The sequence below is a fragment of the Phalacrocorax aristotelis genome, chromosome 3, assembly GCF_949628215.1.
Source record: "Phalacrocorax aristotelis chromosome 3, bGulAri2.1, whole genome shotgun sequence".
NCBI classification, from domain to species: Eukaryota; Metazoa; Chordata; class Aves; order Suliformes; family Phalacrocoracidae; genus Phalacrocorax; species Phalacrocorax aristotelis.
The window spans coordinates 66,882,066-66,896,871 of NC_134278.1; the positions used below are offsets into that span (position 1 = coordinate 66,882,066).

Consider the following 14,806-nt stretch of genomic DNA (forward strand, 5'->3'; position numbering starts at 1 on the left):
AAGCATAGTGACAGCACGTTATACTGCTGAATGGGGAAAAATTTACAGAATAAACTGCAGTTGCCAAGCCACAAGATAGTTCACCTACCCTGTCAGTCCTTCCTATCGCCAACCTCACCTCTGCACAGCTGCCTGCCCCCTTTTTTTTTCCATCTTTGGTCTGTCAACCCGTTTCTCAGTCATACTGTCCTCTTGGCTGTTTCCTAAGCCATGACATTTATCACTATTGCATCTGATGTGAACTTGGGCTAAGGGAAATAGAGCAAAAGCAACCAAAAGGAGGAGTAAAACTTGTTGAAGGACAAACTTAGTCACACACAAATCTCTAACTGAAAAAGACATTGCTTTCATGTTGTACCCTGCCACAGTTTCAAAAGGGAATAGAGTAACAGTCTGTCCTTGTCAGACAGAGGTGGCTAACGTGATAGAACTGCTATGCACTTCCCAATATATGTCTCATATGTGTAATTTTTACATAGACAGTGACAGTGGGTGCATTTCCACTGGATGGCTTCCAAGCCTGCCTGAGCACATATCGGATTATCTTTCTCTAGCTTGAAAGTTTGGGAATGGCCCACATAAATGGTTACAGGCATTAATAGCTGTTCATACTTCTTACTCTGCTTTTATTTCCTTTACCAATACGTAGCATTTTCATACCTACAAGCAGACGCACATATACATATTCACAGGGAAAGACTCAATATTAGAGGAACTGTCTTCTTTTAACAAACATCCTGAAAATCCAAAGACTTTATGTGTTGATGGGGCAAGTATTAGATCCCATCACTACGCACAGTGCAGAAAGTCACGGTATCTTTTTGCGGTGCAGTGAGAATGGGTTGCTGCCAGTGCAGTGAGATGAGCTCCTCTCTTTGCCAGGGAGTCCAATTGGTTTCCTATTAATTCTCAGTTGTTGCAGTTTAGCATACTTCCCTCCAGCTCCAGGTGACATAATTTCCCAAGCTGCGATATTCTGTAGGAACTTTTCACTAAATGTTCTGACCTGGTAATAAAGCTAGACTGCCACACCACAACCCTGAGCAAAGCCATAGCCAGCTTCACAGGTCCCCCAGAATGCCTCAGGGATGAGACAGGATTTACCCTGTATCTGGTACATCACCCAAAACAGGCTAAGGGAGCTTAAGAGGAAGGTCACATTTCAAAGCCAAGCACCCTTCACAGACATCCTCCTGGCAGCCCCAGACCACAGCTTACAAAAAGGTGGCAGGTGGAAAACAATCTCTGATAACCATACTGTAACACACTTGGGACTTTTTGAAGTTAAAAACCAGAAAATGTTGAACTCTACTGTGAAATTCAGTAGCACAGCGTATTACTGATGTGCTTTCTAAAAGACATGATGCTTAATAAAGTTGCTGTAAGTCTGTGTGGACTTCAGTTTCAGGACCAGCTCAATTAGCAGTCCTACTGAGAATGCATTGTAGCAGCCCACATATACCAGTGGACCTATTTACAGTTTACCTGGACTTTAGAAGTTTTATGCTGGCTCTCTGTACAGGAATGCATTTCACTGAAGATGATAAACTATTGAGTGCTTGGGAAGGGATGTAATATCCGTATGTCTGGGACAACCAAAGGACCTTAAGTCCTATCAACTTTCAAGTGGATATACAGGTGTCTACCTGCCTTCAGCCCTTCTAAATATATCGAGGCAAGCTTCAGACTTAAAAATGAATGAGAGGTGCAACAAAACAGCAACACAAGCAAAACCCACTACCTCCCAGAAGCTACAACAGTTGCTAGGGTCAAGTTTGTACTGCTCACAGCAAGACACATTCACAGTTTCCTTGTGCCTAGCCCTGGGGCTGGAAAAAGAGGCAGAAGCTCTGGTCCACACTAGGAAGTAGCAGGGTGCACTAGGAGTGGGGACAAGCAGGAACAGAGTGAAACTGTTGGTGCTGGATCTCATGTTCACAGTATAAGTGATGTGGGGTTGGAGGGGAAGGTTGCTTTGGACTAACCCTATGTGGTCTCTTCACGCTCACCTCAATGCCCACTCACAATTTAAGTGCACCTGCTGCACTCCTGCTGCACATATTTTGGTTTAATTTAATCTGAAAACAATCCAGGTCACTTACTCCAAGACTGCTCTGCAATCTGAGTCAAAGCGCAATAAATATGACAACAGGGACGTATGCCTGATCCAAACTAAAATGGTAACAGAGATGCACTCAGGGTGCACAAAAGCAGCCTTCCCATCTCTCCTCTTTCTCTCAGGACAGGCCTAAAATGACCGGGGAGAACGATAACAGCACCAGCCTCCTTAGAAAGGACAGAAACCTTTCGCATTGACAGAAGAGAAGATCCTGAATGTATTTAGAGAGCAATGGGGATCTGCCTTTAAATTTAAAGATGGGCATTTAACTTGCCAAAGCCAAATGTGCACCAGCATCAACCAGACCCATCGGCTACTTTGAGGAGAGTATCTTGATGCAAGAGTGTATCCTGTTATAAACTGCCAAAAAAAAAAAAAAAAAAGTATATTTTTCTGTTTTTGTTGTACAATCTATAAAAATAGTTTACTTTTCCCTGTGCTCTTCTCCACTTCCTAAAGAAATAATTTCAATTGCTTTCTATGTGGTGCTTCAATGTCAGAGACTTTACAAGTTCTTTGCACAGGACCACCAAATTGCATGAACATTCAAGGGGAAGCAACATGAAGGGGAACTAGACCAGCACTGGCCAAAAAGACAAATACATCCATTTCAGTGGAGAAGAAAGAAAACCAGCCTCTCCTGCAAGGAGTGGGAACCCAATGCAGCTCTGAAAGAGGAAGCAGGATTGTAAGCTGGCATCTGCACCACTGATGCAGTTGCTAGTCATGCTCTGATTTGCTGGATTTCACTTCTCTGAAAGTGAAAAACAGCCTTTATTTCTTTTTTCTTCTCTGACAGCTTTCATTTATAGCAAGCTCAGGTGTTATTTGTCTTCCCACACACTGAGTATAATAACTTGTGTTTCACCTAAACTCAACTACTGTTTGGCTAAAGTATGTCTTCCAAAAGGAATCAAGAGGTGAGGAATCCATCCTTCCTTCCTCACAGGTGTTTTTTGAGATGGGCAATCATTCTCACTTGTTATTTCCTCGTTTAAATTTACCCAGGCTCCACTTTCAGCGATGCCTGTGTTCAGGTTCCAGTGACTGTAATGGTCTGGGCTTCTCGCTCAAAACACTGAACATGCCACCCAGTTACCGATGCTTTCTGTAGGACAAAAGATCTTTTACATTGGGTTTTCACTGCCACATGCCTGATCCTACCTCAGAAATAAGGTAAGTGTTAAAAGCCCATCTGGCATGGTGGACTTTCCAAAAGAAGGAGCTAAGGGTGCTAAAAGAGTCCTTACGATGTGCTAAACGCCTTGCTGGAAGGTGTGCATAACACACAAGGCAAACATTACAGCAAGAACTGTCAGATGGCCAAGGGTGACTGTTACAAACCCCTTTGCCAGCATCATCACACATCCAAAATCTCTACTACAGGCTGCCAGTGGAGGTGTCTCATGTAGGACATTAGGGACTTGGGCTCCCTGCACAATGTCAGCTGCAGCGTCTCATATAACCCCTTTCTTTCATGTCATACAAAGACATCATGACTGTTAAACTGGTGGCTCTTTATCGTCTTTTGTGCTTCCTTACTTTGTCAGTAGGACTGCTGGCTGGATTTGTATCCTCTCACAGCTATGCAGTGGTCACCCCTGTGACAGTGCAGCAGGGCTCCAGCATACCCTTCCTCAAGGACCACTAGTCAGCCACCCCAACATCTTGCCAGGCCAGGGAGCCATGTCTAAGAAGTGGGAGAAGTACCTGCGTTGCTCTCTCCTACGTGGCTGCTCACATTGCAGCTTTCCCTTATCCCCGTGAAAAGCTGGCAAGCCACTTTTGGATTTGCCAGGCTGGTGGCATCTCAGCTCTGTTTGGTCCAACCCTGCTCCAGCCACCTTTGCCCAGCTGCATCACTCACTCCATTCCCAGGTGCAGGTGAGCTCAGGGTTCAATTCTTCTCCTCTACAGAGAAGAACCACAAAAATTACACAGAAAGCCAAGAAGACTGGCAGTGGGGAAGCGGGGAGGAGAGCCCTGCTGGGAGGAGGGCAGGGAGACGGGAGCCCTGAGGCAGCAGGAGCCTGTCACAGCTTGCCCAGGTTGAACCCACACATATGGGCTGACGAGGCAAGGCAGAGAGAGTGCAGCAGCAACATCAAACGTGGCAAGGGAAGCATACTAAATAAATAAATAAATGCATACACAGTGAGGCCGTTCCTTAACTCTAAAGACAAATTTATTTGTGGAGAGAGCGTTTTCTGAATGCTAGGGCCTGTCAAAAGTGCCGAATCAGCAGCTTCTGAGAGCTAATTTAACTAAAGGGAACAGCACAGACAGCAGCTGTGCAAGTTGTGCATATTTCCATTTCCACTCAGATGGTTGTATCCCTGTTGATGTGATGGCGCTTTCTGTGGGGCAGACAGCTGCCTGCTCCTGTCACATGATAATATCCTTTAAACTCCAGTCACAGATCCTGATTTTGATAGGTACCCTGCTTTTCTGAGAAGTTCCATGTATTTTAGTGTTTTTATTGCATTAAGCAATACACCAGTGATTGGCACCATACTGTAGTATTGGGGCCTTAAGACCAGATCTGGGCTCGATCCCACCTGACAGTCTGGGAGGCAAAAGGTTTTCCAGTGCTGTAACAAGCCCCATATGCCACATAAGCTTCCTGGGCAATTGTAGAATAAAGATTGGGGCAGTTAATGTAAGCCAGCCTAATTTCATTGCAAATGGAGCTAATCAAGCTTGTACGAAGTGAAGATTTGACCCTTAGGCTGACTCTATGACATCTAACTGAATCAACACCTCGACTTGGTCCCCGTCTATTCCAAGTTCTTTGCATTCATGCCAGGACCTCACACCAAGGCTCAAAGTTTATGCCTTCTTCTTCTACACAGCTGCATGGGTTTTTAAAATACTACACACAGACTAATTAAGAGCATCGGTTTTGACAGCATGAGTGAAAATACTCTTTCATACTTACTGAATGCCCCACTGGAATAGATTCAGACTGTAAATATTGACCCATGGACAATGCTGGATTATGGTATAAGCCCCTCCGGGGAGACGCTGCTCTAACAGAGGCCATATATCTCCTCTCTCGCCTAGGAGACAAATCTCTTCGAACAGACGCATCTTTTCCTGGTGACATTGGTCTCCTTGGTGATAGGTGACGTCTTGGTGACACGTCCCGTCTTGGTGATAACTCTCTCCTCAGCACAGCCTCCTTCCGCGGGGAAAGGTGCCTCATGGGTGAAATATCTCTTCGCGGTGACAGATGCCTTCTGGGTGACAAATCCCCTTTTGGCATTAAATACCTCTTTGGTGAGTTATCTCTATAGGGTGAAGAATCGTAGCTGGGTGACGACTGTCGACTGGAAGGTGAGAGGTCCCTCGGAGACGCACTGGGATCTAATGAAAGCACGTAATCCTCATCCATGCAGCTAGGTATGTCTAACCTGTCCTTATCAGGCTCTGAATCGGTACTCTTGCTCTGGAAAAACCTCTGATATTCTGTCATCTGTGAGTCTTCACAGGAGTCGCTTGGTGTTATAAGCTGAGTAACCTGAATGCTAGGTAAGGTGACCAAGTAACTGATGAGGGAGGAGTGTCCCACGGAAAGGGAGCCCTCGGGGGAAGCCCCCTGCGATGCCCCAGCTGAGTTCACTGACAGGGAGGAAAACCGAGGGGGCTGAGGGCTGGTGCTTCTTGATCTGGTTTTTGGTGTCGAGTCTCCCTGAGTATCATCAAAATCATCCTCATCTTCATCATCATCATCATTGTCATCGCCATCCTCGCCATCTGACTCCTCCGCATCAGAAAACTGGTGCTCTGCTGAAAGGCCAGCCAGGTTGCTACTCTTCTCTGCCTCCTGCTGCATGTCCTCCATGTTTTCTGAAACAGCCATGGGCAAGTCAAAATGGTGAGCACACACCCCACCTCTTACACCTTCTGCCACAGTTACTCCCCACCCAGCACACCCGTTGCCATCTCTGGATGCTCTTCATCTGGGATGGCTGCATAAAGCCATTCTTCGTAGTCTCAAACCATAATTTTTCATAAGGAATACCTTAAAACTCCATACTTGAAAGGAAGTGTAATAAGCAAATTCACCCTACTCCACCTTGCAACTTCGCTAAATGTTGCCATCTCTCACATCTACGTTGAAAAGATTGGGAACTTTTTATGAGACAGATGATAAACAGGTCATTCTTTTATTTTTATCTCCTCCTCATGTATCTTAATAAAAAATGTAACTCAGACAAATGGATCAGATTTATTTTTTATACTTCCTGTTTATTAAAAAGATGCCTCTTAATTAAAAAATGTCCCAAATACTCTTAATATAGTTTCTTGTGCCAGCCACTGTGCTAAAGTGCAATGAGTCATTTGCATACTCCAGAGGCCATTCCAACTAAATTAAATCATTCTGACATACCTGCTTCTTCAGTTTCAGCATCATCTACGGATGTCATTGATACTCCAAGCTCCAGGCATTTTTTCATGTGTGCTTTAGACTTCATATGTTTTGTCAGATTTCCTGTGGATAAAAGATTAATCTAATTAGTGGACAAGAGAAAAGACCCCTTTCCAAGTCAGGTTTTGGTGTATCTTAAATCTGTTATCCTGCAGATGGGGTTTTTAGTTTAAAAAAAACCACAGCAGACAGGGCTGACTCATCCAGCCCATTGCCCTCAGAGCCTGTTTTAATGAGTGGGTTTTTATATCTTCCAAAAAAAAAATTTTTTTCAAATACATTCAGACTCAGGGCCTGAGAGGTATATTGGTATGTCTCCAATTTTACACATGACCCCAATAAGCTAAAAAACTCACTTTTGGATTTCAGCTATCCCTGGGTTCAGAGTTCATGATATGTACAGACTGTCCAGACATCGAAGTAAGTCCAATGCACACCAGCAATTCAGGGCTCACACTCCTAGTTTCACTCCTTGAAACTGGTACTTCCATGCTTAGGGCTCTCCCATTTACTTCACATGTAGGTTCCAAATGTTCAGTGTGTTCGAAGCATTTTGAAGCAAAAGTACTCCACAAAAAAGACAGTTACGGGAGACCTCTCTATGCAAGTTTACCATCTAGCTGCTATCTCTGAACTGAGGGAAGCTGTACTTACAGCATTCACCTGGGATGTGGAAAATCCGGGTTCAGATCCCTGCTTTGGAGTATGGATCTGAACCAGACACAGCAGGGATTTGAAATCAGATCTCCCATTCCCCTGGGGGAGCAATCTAACACTAGAATATTGACTTCCTGGAGTGCCTGTCTCGGTCTGTTTTTTCACAGATAAGAAAACTGGGTTGAGATTGGCCCCAAGAGACATTTCATGGCAAAGAAACTTGAGCACAAAGCACAAGCTGGAGGAACAGGAATATCACTCTAATCCGTTACGCACTTCAGTCACATTTGCAATGCCCAACAGGGAAAGCATGGTACAAGTAAACCAACCCACTACCGAGACATGGTGCTTCTTAGCTCAAGGAAAGCACTCTGTGAATGCACCTATGCTGCTTTTTGGACTCCAACCAGTGTCTCCAGATGGTGCATGTGGCACTTGCAGCCTGGGGGCAAGAACACTGTGCCATTCTGTTGGATAGCGGAGGTGTGCTTAGAAGCTCACAGGCCAGGCTTCTCTCCTATGACTTTCAGTCCCAGCTAGTTCAAATAATTCCCTTCTCAGTAAAGGTTTTTTATTGTGCCTGAGCACTGTATGAAAAGTCTAACTTGGCCACTGCTGCCTCCGGATGGCTAAACGCTCAGGGTGTACACTGAAACCCTAAGTACCTCTGAAGGTCTGTCCCTTACTGTTCTGAGCAAAATAGCAACAATAGTTATGAGGCTGACAACTGCTCATAAGTGGTAACACACCAGTTAAACAATTCTTGTACTTTGAAGGCTAACTTAGCCTCTTCCTACTCATGCCCTTCTTGTGCAATAGCATACCACCTCCCCCCTGTTTCTTCTTCTCTGCCAGAAATGCCAGCCTCAGCAAGCAATTTCACATTTCTTTCCATGCCATCTCTTCTGCCTGGAATGTCCTCTCTGAGCACAGCTGCAAAACCACAATCCTCCTTCAAGGCCCTCCTCAAGACCCATTCCTCCGGCAACGACAAATGAAAACAATGATCCAAGAAGAGCTCACCAGACAGTCTATTGGGACTACAAACAAGCAGCTCCTTGTCTTTGTCTCTACACCCCCATGAAAGTTCTCATCTTAAATTAGGTTGATGGGTCCTCTACCATCCATCAGCTATTCCCATCTTTGGCAGAGGAAGAAGTGCTGGAGTCATGGAAACTATTACAATTCTCAATCCTCAAAACAGCCATGAAGCTGCACTGGGATCTTGGGAGAAATTTCCTTCAGCTTCCTCTCTCCCCATTCAAGTAAGCTCACCGCAATGGGACCAGAATCCATTTCCCTTGTCTGCCAAAGGGAAGCCAAGAAACTGAGAATGTAAGTCTCATTTGGGCTGTGCTACAAAGATATGCTACTAAAGAAAATGATTTTTTTTCTTTTAAGGAGGTAGTTGCAATGCAAATCGTATTCCAAAGAACATCATTATCTGTGGCCTCAGGGTGACAAATGGAAGCTTTTTTCTGTGCTGATAAATACATGTGAACACAAGCTATCAGATCTCTATTCATAATTAATGCCACAGCGGATGGAGTGGCCCATCTGGGAGACATTCATTATTTATAAACTTGAAACTGACCCACTGTAAAGCCCGTGAAGGCATGTTTTCCTCAGCAGCTGATGCTCTGCTTCTACATTATGTCATAACAAGTGTACTCTCCTGGTAGCATTTAAACATTGCTGCAATTAAAATTTGCACCATGTAACAATTTTGGCAGAAAGCATTATTTGTAAGGCAGTTCTTATGCTACTACATTTTCTTTGCAGACAGATGGACCAGCCAAGAGCCTATAGCTATTAATGAAGCTATTCAAGGAGTCTCGGAGTCTCACAAAATCCCTGGATCAATTAAACAGAAGAGAAAAACCTCTCTCATGAAGCCTTGTATACATAAACACAATAATTTTATTCTGAAGGAAACTCTTTCCTTGATTGCAAAGTATGCTTAGATCCCAGATGGCAAAAGAGTTCAAGATTTGTTTGGGAAGCGGCAAGAGTTCAGCAAAACGGGTCAAGTACCTTTAGTTTTGAAGGCAAAATTGCACAACTTGCATACATAAGGCCGGACATCAGTATGAGTGCGGATATGTTTTTTGAGCATGCTTGGCTTTTTGCAGCGAATTCCACATTCTTCACAAATGTACTTTCCTCGGCCACGACCTCTAACATAGACATAATCCTCATTTGATTTATACCTGTTGGAAGAGAGCAAGCATTTAATCCATACAGGCTCTAAGTCACATACATGCATAAGCATCACCTCTATGCATCTGATCCTGTATGTATCTCATCACAACAAATCCACAGCAGTCCATAGGAACTACTGAATTTTTAGGCTGGAACTCACAAAGTATTTGCATTTCAGCGAATGCACTGTTCCTGTTGTGTTTTAACAATATGAGTCCAAAGGGTTGCAGTATGAGAACAGTATAAACACCCCGCCAGGAAACAGAGTAGCTACCATTCCTATAGACACTGCACAGCTCCAAATACGAGTCTGCAGGTTGGATTTATTTCAGCTAACTGTAGTCTTGTACAGCACAGGCATCTACCACCACTGAAAAAAGCATTGTTTTGCGGCACAGTTCATTTAACTGTCTTAGTGTATTTATCCCTTGGGATCTGATAAATCACAGCCTGGAAATGCCCGTTTCTCCCCATTGAGCATAAAGGGAATGCAGATGACTAGCAAGGATGTATGCATTTACACTAGAGATGCCTGAAGTTCCCAAAGATGGATCCCTCCCTAAGGGACACCAAGTTGAGTTCGCTCAGGTACGTGCTGCTTTAGAAATAAAATGGAAAACTTCCAACCTGCATACTTAGCAGAAGGCTGTTAAAGGAATTTTTCTTAGCACAGGCGTAAGCGTTCCATGCTATTTTTGCTGATTACATAGTGTGTAGTTAGACAATAAATAAGATATGCAAATCTATGTAAAGCTGCACATTGCCTTTACTATCATAATAAATCGTTAGTACTGAAATCTAAAAGGGCCCAGGGGATCTGCTCAGGCTGTTCTGAGGTTTGAAGAGCGCTGGGCACTCCCTAGAGGGAGAATTTAATCCTCATTGACCCAAAGTAAAATCCAGAAATTGTGAGAACTGAGAAATAATTTTTTTTCTGCCCTCTGTCCTCCATTGCCCTCTCCCTAAGCAGCACAAAGTACTTTCAGTCACCCTGCGGATGTGCAGCCCACAAAATAGCGTTGGTACTGACGGGCAGAGCTTTAAATAAAAAAGGGACAGTGTGAAGGGTTCTGTTAATGTGATGATAACAAGTGGTAATTTTGGGGTTACAGAGCTGAAATATTTTTCAAGTGTGCATTTCTTAGATGAACGCTTCTTCCATATGTTCAGCTATATCACTGGCAATATAAATACTGACATTAATATCTTAGAATACTTAAAACACTGTCCTGTTCTCATGTCCATCTTGTTATCTATTAAACTCATCTGCTCCTCTTTCAAATGTGGATGCCCAAATTCAGTTTTTTCCATCTCCTTTCCAATAAAGTTGGCCCTCTCCTTTTTCCTTAATTGTCCCTGGCACCATGGGCAAAACTGGCATAGTCTAATGTCATTTAATATTTAGCTATTTCTCTAGGAGGTGTTTTTGTATAACATTTCTGGGATTCTGCTCTTCTGTCTGCCCTGTTTCCCAGGTTCTCCTTCATACACACATGCCAATGACTCCTAGTCATCCCTCTATCCAGTGCTTCATCAACTACCTCCAGGCTTTCTCCCACAGACAGAAAAAATGTCCATTACTGTTTGAAAGACTGCCATTTTATCTTCTTTTTATCTCTCCTTACACTCTGATTTTACTGGGTTGGAGTCTACCATATCACACCTGATTGATACTGGTAAGATAAATGCTGTGTTATGTGTTTTTCTGTTGCTCCATCTCTGCTGTTCCTCTGCCTGACCTCAATCCACCAGCTTCTGACACCTGTCAGATCCCACTGGGCACAAAGACAATTAGACAAGTTCTGCCTCTTCATCAGTCATATGGACAGTTCCTGGCATAACTGACCTTGACTCTCTAGGTATGCTTCACTATAACAAAGACTGAAGTGACACACATAAATTTGACATTTGAAGAAGGCCTTGTCCAAAAACTGAAACACCAGAAGACTGAATCTATGGTGACTATCTTTCTATCCCCCAGGAATATTAGATCTTACTGTTAAATCATACGTCTCTCAAAGCTTTCAGTAATTCCCCCTTCCCACTACACAACTTTCACATAAGGACGATGGTCACCGCTACTCTCGGTTTGATTTGAATGGGACTCTAGAGTTAAAAAGCCTTAACAAGCTTCAGAGTCCTGAAATTTCTATCCAAAATGTTATTTTATTGCAGATTTTCAAGTCAAGCCTATTACTGATTGATATAAAAGAGCAAACATTAGCAAACTCTAAACGCTTGCTGTCAGCTGGTAATGTCATTAAGCCACATGTCAGGTGAGCGGGCATGTTTGCCCTGTCCCTCTTTTCTTTTCACTTCATGCCATTGGTAACTAACTAACTGTACTGCAGCAAGTATTGAACTTCAAATTGCTGCTTTTCTTTGAGGAACACTGCTTCATATCCCATCAGGGTTTTGCAAGCAGATTTTGTGACCCAGATCATTTAATTCAAACCAAGCCACCTGCCAGAGGTAATAATATGGTGGTTAGCTTCTTCCTTCAAAACTCCCTCTGCTGTGATGCTTACAAACTGCTCTGGATGGTCTTTGGTGCAGTGAGGTGGTGATGTGCTGTGACATCTTCTTTTCGGCTCAACTCCATTCATTCTGTTCCTTCAGCTTCTCACTCATCCCCAGCCCCGCCTATTTGCTTTTTACCTACCTGCCATACGAGTGCTCCACTCCCCTGGCACAAGGCAGCTGCACAACTGCACTTCCCTGCCTAGCAGACAGGTTTTCCCACAAACTGAAAACCGACAGCTGCAGGTCTTTCTCAGCTATGGATTCTGAATCCCCTTCTTTGCACTTACAAACCAAAAGCAATCATGAAGCCTAAGCAAATCCACTCGCCAAGACAAACAAAAACCAAAACGAAAATACCCTGCTGAAACAGTATATCACCATGCACGCTTGTCTGTCCAGGGCAGAAAATGTGAAACAAAGACAACAGACATTTGCTGCATAGTTCAGTACACCACTTGCACGTGCTGAGAGGATATGAAGATGAGCTTGGTGAGACTAGAGCAGAACAAAGAACAACAGAACAGCTCTACAAAGAGTAAGCAAGCATGGAAACCCACCCATGTTAAAAACTAGCTTTCAAAGGTCATAAACAAAAACCTGAAGAGGATACTCAGGACAGAAAACAATGAAAGGCATGGTTGTAACATGTAAAGAATATTAGACCCATTTAAAAAAACAGCCAAACTAGTTGAAAGAATGAATCTACCCTTCCACAAATAACTCCTATAAAATGTACAATAAAATGATGATGTTTAAGAAAAGAGTGAACCCATTAACAGTGCATAACACTGCATCATCTCATTCACTGTAGCTTTGCAGGTTATATTCTTCTGTTGGAGAAGTCCCAGTCTATTGCACATGTTATTTGTGTCCCCCCTCTACTCCAGAAATTAATGTGCACATCAAGGTTTTTACATTTTTTTCTACTCAAGGGACATCTAAACATAGCCAAGTATTACTAGGAGACATTTCTAGGTGACACGTGAATTATATGTCTTTATACGTAGAGTTTCATAGACCTTATTGGCGCACAGGGAAACTTAAGATAGTGTAAGTAACACACAAAGTTTCTTGAAGGTGTTAGATGGTAGAGGCATTTTATAGAGTGATCTGTTGCAGCTCATACTGATCTGAATCCTCCTTTAAGTTGCTTTTCTTAACACACTTCTACTCTTCTGACCTTTCATCACGCAGCTTACATCAGTGCAGACTGTCTTCAGCTGGGTGATCCAAATTCAGAAATGATGCATAGTGGGAAGGAGGCAAATTTTGTACTTCAAAGTGGATGCGAGTTGAAGCAATGGCTCTTTAAATTTCTTGTAAATTTAGGCTCACCCCTAAATTTGGGTCACTCTTGTGAAGCCAGCCTACTTGCTTGGGTATTAGGACAATGTACAACTACAGGGAACAGCCAGGATCAGGGCGTCTGGGCCATCAGACCTATCACAGTCTCCAAAATAACATTTTGAACCTTTCAGGCAAGATGTAGGCTATACTCCTTCGGTGTCGCAGATTACAAAGAAATGCCAGCGTTCATTACATGGAGAGTATCCAAGTGAAACCAAAACACATAATGTTAAAGAAGGACAACTGAGATTTTAAAGGGTACAAACTGACGGGAGAAGGAAATGGATGTACGAATTTCTCACATCTCCCTCCTGACCTATTTAGTTACCCCACTAGAACAGTGCTGTGAGTTTGCTAAGACTGAAAAACACATCTTGTTCGGCCACCTGACTATTAACTACTAACAACCAGCAAATTATTGCATCATGTCAGAATTCCATAAAAGAAATAAAATAATATATTCCGTTTTAGAGTGTACTGCAGAGGTAAACAAGTATCCATTTAATTTGTTTTATATAACAAGCTTCATAAGCCTCAAAACAATGCTAATGAGCTTTCAGGTCTCCTTTTTCCCTCTCTTTGTTATTTGCTTGTTATCACTTAAGTGATAGATGCCCATGGTAAAATTAAACATGATTTTAGCAACCACACATGACAGATCTATGGATTAGGCTTAGATACCATAGATTTCTTTGCAATCTTATCTTTTATCTCCAAAATACAACTTCAGTAAATAATCACAAATTACAAGAATAAGAGTAAGCATGCCTAGCTAACCCATTCAGGTGAGTGGAGGTACAGACAGTCTAAAAATAGAAAGATATCCATGTGGAAGCCATTTAAAAACAAAGAAATGGTATAGAAAATACCAAAATGTTAACTGTTTATCCATTTCTTTATCACCTAGGGAACGAAAGTAACAATTTTGAGTGAGCGTTCTCACACAGACAGAAAATATAATTGTCCTAATAGCAAAGTAGAGCCAAGACTAAGCACACAGGTACCCAGTAGTTTAAGACCCACATATACACAAAAATGAAGAGGCTTGGGAGCTACAAGACATGGCAGGGATGCAGGAGACTGTTCACATCCTAATTCATTCATATTCATTTTCAAATCTCTTTAAAATGACAGGCTGAGCTTGAAATTTCCAGTTGCATTTTCTTACCCTCCTTCAAAGATTTTAATTCGTATCGGCTCAGTTTGTTTGGATGTAATGTCTTTATCTCCATGAATGTCTCCTTTTACTCTTTCTTTTATAATATTCCCCACTACTTTCTTTTCAAGCTTGCTGCCAAACAAGAAGAATGGCTCGTGTTTCATCTGCAGAACAAAGTCAAGGAAGGGTGTTACTGCTGGAGCACACAATAAACGCACACTTCATTTCAAGTACTTTTAACATTCCAGGTCAAAGCCAAACTCTCATTTTGGTGCAGCTCTGTAAGATGAATTAATTTGTCCCATTTAATTTGATGGAGAACAAGAGAGGGGGCAGCAGGGACAAATTTTTGTAAGAGTCTTAACAG

The 14,806-nt window shown here is 42.8% G+C and overlaps 1 protein-coding gene across 6 annotated transcripts in view; it reads right to left on the reverse strand.

The window, feature by feature from the left end:
• The window catches only part of HIVEP2 (HIVEP zinc finger 2), a 143,585-nt gene that overhangs the window by 4,120 nt on the left and 124,659 nt on the right, over positions 1–14,806 (reverse strand). For all 6 annotated transcript variants that reach the window (XM_075087805.1, XM_075087800.1, XM_075087804.1 and 3 more), the window contains 4 exons: positions 14,449–14,603; positions 9,243–9,418; positions 6,513–6,614; positions 5,058–5,968 (listed from right to left, as the gene is read on the reverse strand). In XM_075087805.1, the coding sequence (XP_074943906.1) occupies positions 5,058–5,968; positions 6,513–6,614; positions 9,243–9,418; positions 14,449–14,603 (1,344 nt within the window). The remainder of the gene's footprint in view (positions 1–5,057; positions 5,969–6,512; positions 6,615–9,242; positions 9,419–14,448; positions 14,604–14,806) is intronic.